Genomic DNA, 17,359 nt, shown 5'->3' with positions numbered 1-17,359 from the left:
CATGGAGCTCACCCACGATCACCGAGTCATCATAAATGCTGTGTGTTGAATCCTAGCTAATAAGTTGTCTGAAGCAAAATGCTGAGGAGTCAGCTATCCCCTCCAGCCGGGCTGTCGTTGCCAAGACGTTGAAGTTTCTCTTTCAGAAGAAATTTGGCTGAACTAATGGGGGATTTCCTCATACTTCCAGATGTCTCTTCTCTGTGACACTGACTGCGTCTGGAGACTCCGAGCACGATGATTGGACACCGAAAGTGATGGTGACCTACTTTTCAGATAATAACATTCCAGGCTTTTTTCTCAGGCACAAAATCATCACCTTCGGCACATAATGCTTTTGATCATTTGACTGCGAAAATGTGATGCATTCTAGTCAAAATTGTGCGTTCCAATTAAAATAAACATTCCAATTGTTATATATTTTTATATTTATATTTTTCATATTTGGCCATTTTTTTGTTATTTATTTTTGTCAACATATACATTCTTATGAGTTATCTGGTGAAAATCCGAGCCAATTATCTTTCTAAATATGCTGATATTGCTGACTGTCTTAGAACCATGCTGTACTGACTTGTGGGGTGAGAAAGGTTCCAGCTCCCAAAGAGACCACTGGTGGCCCAGTTTCCCCACAGCTTCAAGCCTTTTATTTTAGATTCTCTCCATTTATCTCGGGGATTCTGGCCTCCAATAGTTTCCACTTCCATCACTTGTTGGTTGTGAAGGGCAGATGAGGCTTCATGAAGCTTCATGAAACTCAGTTGGTGCTGCTGCAGGTTTAGAAATGATTTCATTGAAATGCGTCTTCTAATCCAAAGATGTTAGAGGATACGGTTTCATGAAGTCTCAGTAGCCCATTACTACTTTTCAGGCTTTATGAAACAGTGTCCTCATTTACAGAGCACACCTGGTGGCAATCTCTGCTCTCAAATCTTTGGATTTGAACAGCCATTTGAATGAAACCACATGCTATTATTAAACAGAGCGCCATCAATGGAGCTTTGAAAAGGAGAACAACGTTTCACGAGGCCTCATCAGTGCTTCCCTATATGTTAACCACACTCACCCCTCCCTTCTGCTCATTTCTTTCATTCCTACAATGCCAGGTTATACAGTCTTCAGTTCTCTTCCAACCTCTTGATCCCACCATTCACCTAAAACCTGATAGTTGCCTGGTTTGGATTGCTGAAAGCAGCTTGCTGTCACTTATCACATGCTTCCACACAATCTTTATGTTGGTCTTGCAGTTCACCAATATATCCACCAGGGGGAGCAGCCCAGAGTTAAAAGTTCTAGATAACAAACCCCGAAACAGTCCAAAGATCACCTGTTGTTTACATCTTTAATTGAGCACTGACACTGCAGGCACCTAGTTTGAATCCACACATCTCCACACACACACACTGATATGCACAGATGCTGCCACCGAATCGACGTAAACTGCCCGTGTTGTGACAGTGACGGCTTCGTTTTAATTGTCAGTTTTATTTACAAGCGTCATGTTGAAATACAATTAAGGCAGAGCACCAATGGACACCAGAGAAAGCCACAAAACTGTAAAACAAAGAACTGGTTGTGAGAAATATAATCAGTGATTGCTGAATATTCAAGCACAATGGCCTTTAATTCAATATTTCCTCTAAACTCTGTCTGTGTCAGAAGTGCCAGAAACCAGAGAGGCATCGAACGTACAGATTCTACCATCACAAAGTAACGGCGAGTTTTCAATAACCGCACTTTAAGCAAAGCTATTTGGTTCCTATTCGAGGTTCAGTTTAAGACAAAAGAGCGATTGGTTACTGCACAATTCCTCTGTGTATTATTTCCCCAAATCCTTAAGTACATTCTACTACTTATAAATAAGGTGTACCTGTCTTTCTTTCGCGATTGAAAAATGTTTACAACGAGGGATGGGCGATATGGATGAAAAACATTATTGTGATATGACAAAATTATCAGCGATAACGATATTTTATCATGATGAATCCATGTTCATTCTATTCCACGTGTTGGACACTACAGTCTCTCTTGAAACTGTTTTATGATGAAACTTATAGTGGAGTTTGTCTCATCATTATTTGTTTAATTATAATAGTTAACTAAGTGTAGAGATGAGAAATTCACGTTTCTGGTAGAAGATGCTGGTGTCAATACTGGAGTGGATGTCACCACGGTGTTTTGCCGAGGCACCGGCGCAGTTTAAAACTCTGCATGTGTTGATGTGAACCAAGTCAGATGGCTGCCTAAGCCCATTAGGATCACTCCATTAAATAAAACAAACACTGATCTGATGATTTCTGTATTAAAAATAAGATAAATAAGAAAAACAAGATGAAAATAAGACTATGATCATGAACCAAAGCCCATCAAAGTCCCCACAACTGTCACACACCTGTGTCGGCTGTCAAATGCCACAGAGCTGGAGAGCATGGCGCGCTGTCACCGTCTTGTCTTATTTATGTATGCAGGTCCAAAGCAGCCAGTGAGTCGCGTGTTTATCGACTTCATCGTGATACGCAGAATTCTCATTGCCGAAATGATTTTTGCCGGTATATCGTGTAAGATAGGTTATCGCCCATCCCTATTTACAATCTGAATAAAACAACGCAAAAAATACACTCGACAAAATATTTACATAATTTAAAGTACAGTCATCGTCACATCCAACCCATCCGCACTCTGATGCCGTAATGTAGTGACATTGGGAAAGTGCATCCTATGAAGTCGTCGAAGGCAGCCTTCAGCATTGCATGTTGAAGTACGTGATCCGTTTTCTGAGATATCCTGACGCCATGGGCGGCAAGGCACATAAAAGAAAGATGGAGGTTCAGCCATGGGATTTCGCTCCTGTCATTCCACGAGTAACAATGTAATTGCTATCTAAAGGCCCTCAAATGGCACAGAACAGAAAGAAAAGGTTTTTACGCCTATGCTTCAACAAAAGTTTCCCATATTTCGCCATGGAAGTGAGGACGGGTTGTCGCATCACACACGGAAGCTTTCTGTGTGAGACATTGTCCACCTGTAGCGGTTGTGCACCTCAGAACACATTTAGAAGAGTTGATTTAGAGTCTAAACCAATGGCGTTTCTTGCTGTGCAACGATAAACACCGGCATCCTTTTGCGTGGGGTTCTGGACAATTAGGGATCCCTGAGGATTAATGTACTTGTTTCCAAAAAGGCGTGGCTGTGCGCCGACAGTCATGCGTGTTTTATCGGGTGTTTCCCACGTTACCTCTGCGCGAGGTATGCCATGCACCACGCAGTTTAACTGAACTGCAACTCCACGCCTGGCGTAGATCACAGACGGAGAACCGCTTGTGATCCGTGGTGGGTACGCGATCACTGTAACCCCCGCTTTCAGAAGATCACTGCCGTACTCATTGGCAGCGCGGCAAACGTAGGAGCCACGGTCATAAACGGAAATATGCTGGATGGCAAGTGATCCATTGGCTAACACGGCATACCGTCCAACTCTTTGAGGTCTGTTGAGGACAACTCCGCTGGGCATAGTCCATGTGATCTTCATGGGATCACTGTTAGTCAGGCAATGAAGCGTTAAATTCTCCCCCACCATGATGTTGATTGGAGAGTTGTACCTGTTTAAAATCTCTGGCTTTTTTCCGGGCGACAAGGCAACGACACGCTCCACTAGTCCGGCTGACTGTCGGCCGAAGCACCTGTACATACCAGCCTCGACAAGAGAGGGGTTGCTGATCAACAAGGAGCCGTTGGGGTGGTGGAAAAACTTAGAAGAACGCATCCCACTCTGCAATGGCGTCCCATTAGGCAATATCCATGTCACATACGGGGGCCTGGGTCCATCGAATGAGCAGTTCAACGTCATGGCCATCCCCACGGTCAAAAACAAGTTGTCTGCTTTTATGGCTTTGACTTGTGACCTCTCAAATAGCTCCTTAACATCCAAGTGTACCACAAGCCTGACCTCCCCTCCTTCATTGCGAGCAATACACGTCAGTTTCCCTGAGTCGGTCTTCCTAGAAGATCGAATATCCAGAGTGCCATTTTGGTGTACTATGATTTTGCTGCTGTAGTACGGCGCTGGGAGGATAATGTTTCCGGGCAAAACCCACATGACCCGAGGGTGCGGCGTTCCCTTGGCCACACAGTCTATCAGCGCCCTCTGCCCATGGACGGTGACCACTTTACGCAAGCTCTCAGCATCTTTTAAACCGACGATTGTGGGTGGTGTTAAAAGCACCTCCATTTGGGTCACCTTGTGGTCTTGTCCTGCGCTGTTTCGGGCCCTGCAGGTGTAGTTACCTCCATCAGAGCGCTGTACCTTCTGAACCACCAGTGTTCCATCGTTGAGCATCTGATATTTCTCAGTGGTCGGGAAGATAACCCGATGTGTTGGAGAGATCCAGGTGATAATTGGCGTCGGTTCCCCTTTAACCTTACACCTGAGTGACACTGTCTCGCCGTAATGAACTCTGACGACTTCCCTTACGTTGTCCTGGATTTGTGGCTGAGCGGCCACAGCTTTCACCTTCACTCGAACCTTCATCTCATCTTTGCCGACTTGGTTCTCAGCATAGCAGGTATAGTCACCCTCCTCGCGCATCCCGACATGGTTAAAGAACAAAGTCCCGTTGTCAAACACGACGTACCTGCATCGAAGCACAGAGCAGAGAGAGAGACAGACCAACACGGATTAGAGCTGAGCAACGTTCACAAGATCTGAATTATGGGAAATAAACTCAGTCTTTAAAAGACAGATGTTTAAACCCTCCAAATGAAAGCTTTTCTATTTCTAGATTTGACAGCAAAATACCTATTCATTGTTTTTCCAGGGTTTCAGTTGGGGATAACGTGTCTGTAATGCGAAAACAAATATACAAGAACTCTAAATGAATTTAAGCCAAAATTGATTCTTAAAGTAATTATCCTTGGAAATGAGAAGTCATTCATCATAAAGTTGCAAGCTGTCAGAGAAGTCGGGAGCTGGGGAGGAGGGACTCCTGCTGTAATATATCGAGATTGCTGGATAATGCCATTTCACACAGAATATTGAAAACGCCTAATGACAGATAATTGCTGCATTGGGGGGAAATTGTGTCGCTGATTCAGAGAAAGGCTGTGTGAGGTCGCCACATTGCTGTGGGGACTTGGGCTGATGTTGGCAGTTTGGATGGTCGAGGCGTCTCAAGTGGGATGTGGCCAGTTACTCTTACCACAGGTCTTTGTACTTCCAGAGAAAAACTTGAGCGACGCCAAACAAGGTATTGGTGTATAAGAGCAATAACCATCAACACAAAGGGCAAATCCCCACCAGTAAAACATTTAGGGCGGCACAGTGGCACCCTAAAAAAGTAAAGCAGATGACTTTTGTTGCTTTCTTTCAGCATAAATAAAGTGTTCTATTACCACAAGTCTTTGAATTGTTCATGAATACCCTTTAATAGATTTTACGCTCGACATTACAGCATTTAAACAAGCCGAGCTGCTAATGTATTGGCTGACGTAGTTACTACTTTACACAGATGCAGATTGGGGACAGCTCTAACTTCAATACAAGCAAAGTTTACTCAACTTCTGTTGAAGACATTCAGTGGTACAAGACAGACAGTCCTATGATTCCGACCAATCCCTGCAAGCTCTGTGACACGCTGCAATTCTGCCCATTCACTGCGACTTTCCCGTCGATTCCACCAATCTCTTCAGTCTCCTTTCACCCACCCCTCTATGCGGCATGTGCGGCATCATATTCCCTCCCTCCTTGTTGAGAAGAAGAAATGTGCGACGGCAAACGTTCACATTTACCTACAAATATTCCCGCCAAGGATCGTGATTTGGACATGAACGACTGTGAATGCATTAATAAATGTCAAAATTCCCATGATTGAAATGTTTTTCACAAGCCCATTTGTTTCATACACCCCGTCCTGTTGTTGCAGAACCATAAATGATCGCAATGTTCACTGCAATAAAAACAAGTCATTTTTGGCTGCAAAAATCATGAAAAAAGTCTTGGGAATGTGAAAAAATGCAGAAAAGGTCTATAAGTCTAAAAGTGAAATGGTGAAAATCTCTGGTTGGTTGGATTCTGAATATGACAAAAAAACCCCAAGCATTTACCTGCGACTGCGCCTACTGTCCTGCTTGGCCGGGTTCACCATGGTACCATCTGGAAGTGACCAGCTGATCTCTGGGTTGGGAAGACCAGAGGCGACACAGTCAACCTTCAAGTCCCCGCCGTAAACCACTTCCTGACTGGGTGGCAGCTTCTTTTGCTCAATCTTGGCTGGCTGAGTCAAGATATTGGCCTTCAGCAGAATATAGTCATCGCCCATCTTGTTACGAGCCACACACACATAGTCCCCACTGTCCTTGTTGGTCACTGAGTGGATGGATAAGGTGCCGTTGTGGAAAACATTAATCCTTGGGTCATAGCTGTAGAATAAAGGTGGGAAAACATTTGCCTTATTCACAGTAGGAGCAGTTGGTTCTGTTGAAACGATTCATCTTACCTGTACTGAGCATCTACCAACTTGTTGGATGGTGTCTTCCACATGATCCGAGGCAAGGGTTTACCAGACGCAACACAGTTAAGCAGCAGCCTTCCTCCATAGATGACATTGGTCCTCAGTGGAGATGAAGAAATTATAATCGCTTTTGCAGAAGAGGGATTCTGTGCAACATGTAACGTCACTATTCTTCGACTAGAAGCCAGTGGGTTACTGGCCACGCACTCATATCTCCCGGCATTTTCTGGCATGAGTTTGCGAATGTGGAGGGTCCCGTTGGGGAATACAACCAAGTCACGCCCACTGACAAACTGAGAAGTAGTGAGCTGCATGCCGTTTGGCGTGATCCATCTGATGGCAGGCTGGGGAGCACTGGTGGCCGTGCAGTGGATGTAGGCTGCGCTTCCTTCAGCAAGCGTCCTGTTCTCCATTGCTTTCTGGTGGATGACCGGGGGCAATGCTGACACATGGAGGTGCACAGTGACAGCGTCCGCTCCGGCAGCGCTGGTACCGATGCATTTATAGATACCTTCATCTGTGAAGGAAGCCTGCCGAAGCCTTAGAGTTCCATCACTCAGGACAGCGACCCGCTGCTGGGACAGGACAGAGAAGGGGGAGGGAGCCAGGGGTGCAAAGTTAGGCAGCACCCAAGTGACTCGAGGAGCAGGGTGGCCCTCTGCCTGACATATGACATCAACGCTGCCGCCGAGCTGCACGGAAACGTCTCTGTGGCGAGGGTGAAGGATGTGAGGATGCTGAGCTTGGACCACGAGGCTGACGACCGTCTTATCTATACCATACTGGTTCTGGACAACACATTGGTAATCGCCGCCATCTGCTGGCTGGCTGTTGCGAATCGTTAAGCTTCCATTCATTTGGACTTCAAACCTGTGGACCTTGGTGTCCTGAACAATAGTCGCCCCTGTACAAGACAAACACAGAACAGCAGTTCCAATTTAGGCAAGTGGACCAAGCTAAACATGGTGCCATCTGGTGGCCTCTGAAAATCAGCACACTGTGTGATGGAACCTCAGTTACCCATCACTACCAAATAGGTGCCATTTCATTGTAAAATTGATGCCAACTTGGGAAGGTCACTGATTAAATTGCTGCTTTAAAACAACATTCACAAGCTGAAATAAATCTTAACCTGTTCACCAGTTTTCCTTTGAAAACAAAGTTGCATCATTGAAAATCCTGCTGCCAGTGTTGCAGAGAAGCTGAATGTATGTCAGATGATCCTATGTGAGGATTTAGTTCTGTCCAGATGTTCACTGTGTGCATTTGTAAAGCCGATGACACTGACTTATACTTACCGCTGCTGACTTTGGTCCACGACAGGAAAGGTTTCGGATCGCCCACCGCTTCACAGGAAAGTTGAGCATCTCCCTCAGCCTTGACAGTGACAGTCTTGACATGGTTCTGAATAATCTTTGGCTTTCCTCTGAGGATAGATCTATGGTCATAGAGTAGCGGCTTGCCAGTTGTTTTCTGGGCAGAGGTTTGGAAATCCTGAGGTGTTGTAAATGTAGCTTCAGTGGTGATCTGTGTTGATGTCTGTTCACTCGCTGGGTTTGTGAGCGGGCTTCCATTGTCAACAGGAGCTCTCTGTTTGGGTGAGCTGGTGTCAGGTCCAGGTGATGACGTGGTGGCTGCCTGGACTCGTTGGCTGTCAGAAGTCTCAAGTGGGGAATGGGCCACTTCAGTTTGTGCAGTTTCTGTTGCAGTTGTTACAGTCGAGAGATCAGGACTTGGGTTAGTAGAATTAGTTGTGACTTCTAAACTTGTCGATGGATTTGTACCAGTTAACTCATGGTGTTCTGTTTCTGCCGGGACCCCATCAGTCACGTTTGAGCCATGCTCACTTCTGGTGTTTAACAACCCTGTTCTCATGAACTCTTCTGAGGACACACTTGACGGTGCAGCCGTGCTAAACAGCATGGCTCTGCTGTCGATTTTTTGTGAGGTTGCCGTGGCAACATGCGACTGGAAGACAGATGTGGAAGCCAGAGATGATTGTGGGACAGTTGCAGTGGGGTTGCTCATAAACAGATGTTCACTGGCTAATGTGGGAATCACATTATCCTCTGATGATGGTGGAGTCACTGTGAAATTTTCCAGTGGCGCAGCAACTTCAGGCAGAAGACTGGTGTTTGTGTTGGGGTCAGGAGTTGCTGTGTCGGTGAGTTGAGGAGCCATGCTGTCGTCTTGCTTCAACACTTTGCTTTCCGTGTGACTCACACCATCTAGTGCTGCTTGGCCATAGGTGAATGGAACAGTGGTGTGGAAACTTCTTACTGTAACAGGGAATGGGTCTATTTCTGGCAGGGTGGAAGCAGTGATCCGTGTCGTTGGCAGGTGAGTGCTTCCAGGAGTGGTGACCGCCATATGAATGGCTTTATTGAACTTGTGTTTCCGTCTGTTTGGCCTCTTCCTTCGACCTCCATTCTTTTTTCTGGGACTACTTTGGCGACGAAGTGTGGAGCTGAGTTCTTTTGACTCAGCGTGCACATGTGCTAATGTAGGAGACGGTGCTGTGAACGCCGACAGCGAGTGAGGAGTTGTGCCCCATTGGCTTGATGGAGTTTCACTAAAATATGTTCCATTTTCCACCTGAGCAGTTCCAAATTCGGCTGGGTTGAGTGACGGGCTAATCTCGCTCGGACTGGGAGCGTTCGTAACAGAGCTGGCAATGTTCAGCACATATGAATGCTGGCTCGCCTCTGCTGCCTGGGACCAATCAGCTGTTTTGACTTTGTCAACATCTGTATTTGCGCTTTGAGAAAGTGTATCACTGCTACTTGTGCTGTTTGTGCTGCTTTGCCAAACAGTGACGGCATGCAGAGGAGCAGATGTGGTCTGTGGGAGGACAGTGCTTGGTGGTATGAGCTGTTCCAGACTTGTGCTATTAGGTGTGTGCTGGGCATCGTATGCAGTGTGTGGTGTGACCGCTGGAGCCTGACTGTGCTCTGAATAATGTTCAGTGAAGCTCAAAGTCTCTTGTGTACGTTGACCATATGTATTAGATACTGAAGTGGGACCAGTTGTCGCGTAATCCTGGACATCTGAAGAGCCTTCGATATCATGTGGCTGGGGGGTCAGTTTACTTGTTGAGTGTGGAACTGGGATTACAGTCACCAGGTTTTGAGCATTTTTCACTCTAATCTTCGCCAAAATATCCGCCCACTTTTCTGGATCTATTTTGCTCTTTGACATATTAACCTGCCTTCTGTTTTCAAGAACATTCTTATTGTCTGGAGTGGGCTGCCTGACAGGCTTCCTGAGCACCGCCGGGCGTTTCCACATGGGCCCGGACTGATGGACACCCCTCCTCAGAGAGGACGTAACATTCGGCACTCTCCTCCTTAAAAGATCCAGGCGCCTCTTGGGCGGTAATTCAGCAGCAGTGTTTCCCCCTGATCCTTCCTCTATAATGTTTCCGGCTGGGACTTTAATCTTGGTGTTGACCCCTGAAGCAGACTGAGGTCTTGCTGGAAACCTCCTCAGAGGACCGATAAGGCCTTTATGTCTCAGAACTGTCACTTTAGTAGCCAGTGCATCAGAGCCATGCTGATTTAGAGCGATGCATTTGTAATAACCGCTGTCTGATAAGTGAACCTGCGACACGTACAGAGTCCCGTTGGCGTAAACCGATGCCTTGGTGGAATTGGCCTGAAAACTGACTATATTGCTGTTTGGTAGAATCCAGTGGATCTCGGCATCAGGAGAGCCAGATGCACTGCAAGGCAGGAGAAGAGAATTCCCAGCAAGTCTCTGAGTTGAAGTGAGTGACGCTTCTTCTCCTGGAGGAGGGCTGGAAGAGTCCTGCACTGTCAGCTGGAAGGGCTGGACAGCAACGTCGTCGCGGGACTTGGCAAAGCAGTAGTAAATCCCCGCGTCTTTGTGACTGACGGATTTAATCGCCAGTTGTCCGTCAGTTGTGACAGACAACCTATTGTCAGCACTATTATGTGGTGCTTCAATTTTAGCGCCATCTGGCAGCATCCAGTAAATCACTGGCTTCCCAGAACTTCGCACTTTACAGGGCATTTCAACTGTGTTGCCCAGGATGGCTGTATAAGCATGACGGGTCGTGTTGGTGGACTCTATCATTACCCATGTTCTTCTCTGTGTCCTTGCCATTTCAACTTCTACTTCCTCCGAGACTCGGGTCACCAATATGAGCTTGACGGTTCGGCTCGAAGACTGATGTCTGTTTAGCTGAACGTCGAGTGATGTCTGCATCAGCCAGGCAGCAGAGGCCATGATGTTAGCTTTGACACCAGTGTAGTACACAGCGTCCTTCTCTGGATCCTGTCTATAAACATATGTTGGATGTGGCTCTTCGCTGAGCAACGGGCCTCTCTGAAGATGAGCTGGAACACTGCTATAGTAGGCTATGAGCCTCCACAGCTGCTCATATTTCACCCGATCAACAGGGCACTCAAGGTCAACGGACACTGAGATGTTGGACAACATATGGTGCTGGTCGAGTTGCTCCCAGGTGACTTTGTTGAGCTCCTTAGGTTTGTTGAAGGTGCATTCCAAGGCTACCTCATTTCCATGTTCATCTGAGATTCCGAGTGAGATGTTTCCGAACGGTTCTGTGAAGTCCTCGATAGTCATGACTTCGCTCTCCGAGTCCTCTGTCGGTGGAGTCCCATTTGGAGAGGTGATGATGGGGCGGCTGCACAACATGTTCTCAGCTGTTTGGAGATCTGTCCTTCTGAGGTTCTTGGGAGAGGAGCATTTGGCACACAGCTGTCCTCCTGGAAAGGCCTTGTCTTTTTTACATTTCAAGACACCTGCAGTACAAATGACAAACAAAATGACACTTAATGATAGGATACACAGAATCATAACCAGGATGCGGGTAAGACCCCATCCACATGGAGACAGCGTCGGTTGTATCCGCACAAGTTCTGTCTCGGATAGGCCTTTGGTGCACACGGATCTGCAGTTTTCCGTCACCGTATTTAATACTTTGAAACCGGATCGCACAGTCGCACAGTGAAACCCCTGATCCATGTCTCCATGTGGAAAATGTGTGTGAAAATGATGACGTCATGGCCCTGTCTGCATCAACTCTCTCCGCGAAACGTACTCCAATGAACAGATTACGGTCAAGATGAAGGTGGGCAGAAAATGTTTGTGAGTATGTTTTGTTACATTGTCGGTTAAAACCTGCACACTGTTATTTTGTATCTTTGGCCAAATGCATCATTCAGTTTTAACAGCTTCCTAAACTTGGGTGTGCTTCTGACTCCCTCTTCTTCCCCTACGCTTTTGGGCCTGTAGTCTCACACTTCAAATTTTAACCTTTCCTGTCAGGGGTTGCCGAAGTCAGCTTCCGCCACTTTACAGGATCCTGTACGTATCCTCGTATACCCTCTGTATGTCTTCCTCTATTACATCCATGAACCTCAATGGCTGCTTTCCTTTCTTTCTTTTACCTGGTTCCTAAATTCCCACCACTTCTCCTGTCTCTACTCTGTGTGTCTAAGTGATCTGAGTATCTCACTTTGTCCCCAAACTTTTCTAATCAAGCTTCCCTTCTAACTGGTACCATTTGGTCACAACTCTGAATGGTTGATCCCCAGAGACTTCCTCTAGCTAATGCTGTGGAATGGTGAGGTGCTCCCAAGCCACCTGGGAGACAGTGGTCCGAGGTCTGCCCTGGGGCCCCCTTATAGTGCCTCAGGGAGGAATCCATAAAAGAGAGCCCCTAAACTGGTCTGTCTGTCCATAACAAGAGCAAACAAGAACGGGCTGAGAGCTGATCCCTAACTCCCACAGCACACCTCACCACTGTCTCACGGTCCCCATACAGGTCCAGCACAATCATCACATATAAATATATTTTTGTCTTGCAAGAGTGAGGTCAGTGTCATGGAAGATTGAAGATGAAGAATGGTTAGACCACCAGAATGACCACACTACAAATCTGAATTTGTTTCACCTGGTGCAGTTCGATCCCAGTCATGAATCCACACCAGGTTGCAGTCACAGGTCCATGGGTTTCCATGTAGATACAAATTCTCCAGCTGGGGCATGGTCGCTAGGACCCGGGTGGAGAGCGTGGTCAGACCGTTGCTGGACAGGTCCAGGTACTTCAAGGTGGAGACGTGCAAGAGTCCCATCAGAGTGAAGGTGGTGAAGGTGGTGGGGTGGACCTGCTGGAGACGGTTCCCTTCCAGTTGGAGCATTCGCAGAGAGGTGAGGCCGTGGAAGGCATCGGGGTGGATGAACTCCAGCTGGTTGTGGTCCAGGTGCAACCGGGCCACAGACCACAGACCCTGAAGGGTGTGTCGGTTTATCTCCTTTACCTTGTTGTAGCTCATCCGCAGCACCTAATGATCAATAGGTAGATAAATATGTACATGAAACACAACACAAAAACAGTTTTTCTGCATTTTTCTATTGTACCTGCAATGACACAAGGTCCCTGAACACACCATCAGGGAGACTGTGGACGTCATTCCCATGCACCATCAGCTGCTCAAGCTTCCTCAAACCAGCTAGAGACTCATCTGTGATCTTATGAATTCTGTTGTAGCTGCAACAAAACACAGTAGTTGAAGCAAACATCAAAATTGTCTTAACGCTGTGCTCTTCTGAAGAACTGACCCCAAGTTCATGCGTTCAATGTGTCTCGATACAGCAGCTGGGACTGAGACCAGGGATCTGAAGGTGCAGTGGAGCTCGGTGGCGTGTGGACAAGTGCAGGGCCGGGGGCATGGGACCCCAAACACAGACGACAGAGACAGCAGCACCAGCAGGGTGTGATGGACGCTCATGGTGGGACGGCTCATCTTCAACCAGGTGGTTAGATCAACAGGCAGCTGTGCAGTAAACAAGCATGAAGTTTGCTACACAGTAAATGGTACTCTGTGGCCGTGATTCTTTATTAAAGCTAGTTGACGCTGCACAATAACGCACTTGTTTATATAGTGCTGACTCAACATGTATTACGTGTAAATAGTGACGGACCTGATGTCAATCTCTTTGGAGGACTTCAATATTAAAGGGGACCCACGCGTCAGGAGTTATCGACAGTGTTAGCAAGACAAACCATCATTTTAACTGATAGTGAAAAGTGAAAGCGCCATCTTCATCATGTGACCTAGATAGAACCATGAGATTGATTCAGGAACAGTGACAGCGCTCCTCAGATCAGTGTGAGTTTGAGAGGCGTCATGTGGTTTCAACGTAACATTAACCAATGTGTTGCCGAGCTCACACCTGGGTCAGGTTCATTTTCATTAACCAGCATTTAAGATGGATTAAATAGCCAATATCCAACTACTCTCCCCACAGCTTTACCATCCATCGCATAGATGCTGTTATTCCAGTAGCTACAAATCTCCAGAGCCCTACTGAGCAGAGAGTGCTAACATGTTAACACAGTGCTGCTGCTTCTCCCGTAACCAATGTAAAACTCTGGCAAATGAGGCTTTTGTCAGGCCACACTTCTTATTTGTCTGGCCTTTCTAGCCAGGTGACTTCATATGTTTATATATCACGAATGAACATTATGAAAAGGCTCTGCCCGATGTTAGCATCAGCTACGTCAGTCCAGCACCGAGTCCTTGTTTGAAAATAAAAGCTTGTCACGAGCATTAAACCAAACTTGAGTTTCGCTTCCCAGCTGCTTACCAGGAAATGGATATGACGTCGCGTATTGCCATCATCATCATGTGGGGAAAAAAAAAACATATTTGAGAATCATTTTTTCCCCAGCGCTTGTTTCCAGTGAGGCCGCTATTGTGCAAACTTTAACTTGCTATAAATTTGAAATTCTAAACATTTCAAAATGTATATCCATATGAAGCTACTTTGTTAGCATGCAAGATTTGACTATTGAAGAGGAAAAAAAAACGGAATTAAACATGTTAAAGTACATGAATATTCCGCTTAGGAATATTTAGTTATTTATTTAGCTATTTAGAGTCAACTCATTGTGTCCTTATTCTGAACAAGAGGCATCATAATGCTTTATAGCTGCTGAATGAGATGCTAATACACATATGAATAAGTCATGTATTCATTGATAATCCAGAATGTGTTCCTTATTCTACGGTGCAGGGAATATTGAAAGGTACAAGTGATTATTTATCCATATCTTCTAAATAAAATCCAAGTATAAGCGAAACTTTTTCATGAATAGAGCACTAACAACTTCTTGACATTAATTTCAGAGTCAGTCGTAAAGATATAGTATAGCACATAGTATATTCATCAACAACTTCGATACACTATTCCACATTGTAATTTTGACCCTTTTTTTTATAGTTACCAAGCAAATGAGCCACTGCAGAAATGATCACATAAGAACTGAAAGTACCAAAGGAAGGAGAGTTGGTGAGTCAGATCAATGAGTCAGATTTTCAAACCGCTCCAAAAGTTCTGAACTATTCCCAAACAGACGAGGTTCGGATGTGGTTCGGACTGTTGAAACCTCCTCATCTTTCTTCCCATTAGCTCATCTCCGCGTCGTTATTTGCATGACGGAAGAAATCTTGCACTTGATTTGATGGGAAGTCGTTGTTCTGTCCTCCATTAAACGAGTCTTAAGAGTCGTGTGCCGTAAAAAAGTTAAAGGGAGAATGTGACGTCCGAGCGCGCACACGTGTGAACCTCAGCACCGGAGTGAAGCTCGGCTCCTCGGGCAGCTCCCTGCCTCCGCGCCCGGGCATCAGACCCGCTACGCGATATAACTGCTAAAAATAAGAGACAAAAAAAAAATAGTTTACCTCTATATCATCGATGACTTCCCTCCTGATCGCCCGACCCCCTTTCTTCCATCTTCACATGGTTTATTCACGGTGCTGATCAACGAGTGAAATTCTGTTTAATAAAAACGAACACTGGCAAAAAAAAAGTTTCTCAGAAATATTAATATTAATGAAGCCAGGTCCTCTTAGTTCCAGCGTGTACGCGAGAGTTCCTCAAGTGAATGGAGGAACTCTCAACAGGAGGAGCCAGCAACTTTTTTTCTGACTCGCTGAAGGACTTTGGAAAGAGTGATGTCGTTTGAAGTCAAATAACCCAAACTGCTCTTGTGGGACTGTCTGTCGGTGCTCGGAGGAGTGGGTGACTCCAGTGAGGATTAAATGTACTTTCTTTTTTTTTTTCATCATACTGTATACTTTGTATACATCTATCTATCTATCTGTCTGTCTGTATTTCCTGATATAAGGATCACAGAGAATACTATTTAAAAACACGTTTATCTTATTCTATTTTTTAATTTTTAACCTTGATATTTGTCTTTGAACTATGGAAGTTCTGAAAAATATTTCTCTTGATACTTGACCTTGTTTGTGCGTGATAAAATCCACGTTTGTGCAAGAAAAAAAAAACATGTTCATACAAGAAAAAATCACGTTTGAGACTAAAAGAAGTGTCTGCATCTGTTTCTGCTGAGGTCGACTCACTTCAGACTGCTATGGAAACTCTGAATTGCCATGGTAAGTTAGTTTTATTTCCAGTGTATTACATCATTGAATGAGCTAATTATCACATTCGTACAAGAAAAAAAATCCTGTAGTACAAGAAAAAGAATTTTTCATGAGATAAAATTCATGTTCGTACAAGAAAAAATATATATGACAAAAGTACAAAAAAGCAGTTGTGGTTACAGCAAAAATTTGCCCGTGCCTAAAACCGCCACTGTATCCATCCATTCATCCATCCATCCATCCATCCATCCATCCATCTATCTGTCTCTTTGTGTATGAGATAGAAGGGAAGGTGATGACTGGTTGCTCTTGATTCCCGTCCACAAATGATGGCGAGTCCTCTTTACATCTTTCTATAGGAAGAAGCTGAGCAAGAGAGCAAAGTTTTCTACTCTGTGGTTGAAGTCAACTCTTCATCAGAGACGTGGCAGTCATTAAAAAAAGAAGAAATATCTTGCCCTTCTGCAAGTCTTTAGTACTATTGGAGTACTAATGGAATCCAGTCGTTTTACGTGATATTGTCAGCAAGATTCCTTCATTTCATCCTGTGTGAGGTACATCTGAGCTTCAAACAAGTACAGAAAGTGAAAAATCAGTTCACTTAGATCAGAGCCAGATGCTGAAGTTTGGATCAGCAGTCCACTTTTTGGCTCTTACCCTGTCTCTGTTGCTCCATACGGCCCAAAGGAGCCAGAGATAACAGGGGGGTGGGATCTGTTTAATGAAACACATGCTAACAGTGCTATCATAGAGACTCTCACATCCCTGTGGTAACTATGATGTCATGATCTCACCGGGAAATTCGCTGTCCGCAGCAGTATTAGTGCTGACGGAGGCAGTGAGAAGTCTCCCTCTTTATGGTGAAGCCTGGTAAACTTCCAGGGCCTCTCATTAACGCCGAGTCACGCTCAGCATGCGAGACAGTCCGAAGGAAGCCAGCAGTGGAACTTTAGAAAGCGCAGTAAGACACAGTGTGTTGCTGAAACTCTTAAGATCTTCATCGCTCCACTTCATACTGCAGGGCAAGGCTCCTGCTGCGGCTGGGTCCTGGTGTTGTGACAGTGCTTAAGCTGGAGGAAAGTGGAGGTCAGAAGGTGATGGAAGGAGGGTTAGCGGCACAACTCCTGGACCGGGAGCCCCCATCGATCATGGTGTCACTTCAGGCCCTCTGTCCTGCTGCACCTGCAGCGCCAGGACCGAAGGGCAGACACGGTGTCAGCAGCTTCCGGAGTGAGCCCGCGTGCATCATCAGACATTGGATTTGTCTGGATGAATATTTCATGCATCTCCTTGTCCGGAGTTTGACAGTGTCGTCAAGTGATTTTTCATTCCAGGATTTTGGTTGCAACGGTGTCTGGATGATGAACGTTCCAGCAGGAACATCTGCTGAGGTCCAGAGGGAGTCACCGA

The 17,359-nt window shown here is 45.7% G+C and overlaps 1 protein-coding gene across 1 annotated transcript; it reads right to left on the bottom strand.

Annotated features, from left to right (window-relative positions):
• Nucleotides 1–1,374: 1,374 nt before the first annotated feature.
• mxra5a (matrix-remodelling associated 5a) lies at nucleotides 1,375–15,412 on the bottom strand. The gene is made up of 8 exons (XM_053854665.1): nucleotides 15,242–15,412; nucleotides 13,116–13,330; nucleotides 12,915–13,044; nucleotides 12,448–12,838; nucleotides 7,805–11,293; nucleotides 6,492–7,410; nucleotides 6,100–6,414; nucleotides 1,375–4,631 (listed from the first exon to the last, which is right to left on the bottom strand). Exons 2-8 carry the CDS (start codon nucleotides 13,298–13,300, stop codon nucleotides 3,041–3,043), a joined length of 7,020 nt encoding a protein of 2,339 aa, XP_053710640.1. The 5' UTR covers nucleotides 13,301–13,330; nucleotides 15,242–15,412; the 3' UTR covers nucleotides 1,375–3,040.
• Nucleotides 15,413–17,359: the final 1,947 nt, after the last annotated feature.

This window comes from Synchiropus splendidus, chromosome 1 (genome assembly GCF_027744825.2).
Source record: "Synchiropus splendidus isolate RoL2022-P1 chromosome 1, RoL_Sspl_1.0, whole genome shotgun sequence".
NCBI classification, from domain to species: domain Eukaryota; kingdom Metazoa; phylum Chordata; class Actinopteri; order Syngnathiformes; family Callionymidae; genus Synchiropus; species Synchiropus splendidus.
This window is presented reverse-complemented; position numbering and strand designations above follow the sequence as displayed.

Excerpts from the sequence above, each read along its gene's own strand:
- mxra5a (XM_053854665.1), bottom strand. The coding sequence starts at position 13,300 with ATGAGCCGTCCCACCATGAGCGTCCATCACACCCTGCTGGTGCTGCTG. Across the intron at positions 13,045-13,115 it reads ATTGAACGCATGAACTTGGG|CTACAACAGAATTCATAAGA; the intron begins GTCAGTTCTTCA and ends GTTTTGTTGCAG. Across the intron at positions 7,411-7,804 it reads GTGGACCAAAGTCAGCAGCG|GGGCGACTATTGTTCAGGAC; the intron begins GTAAGTATAAGT and ends TGTCTTGTACAG.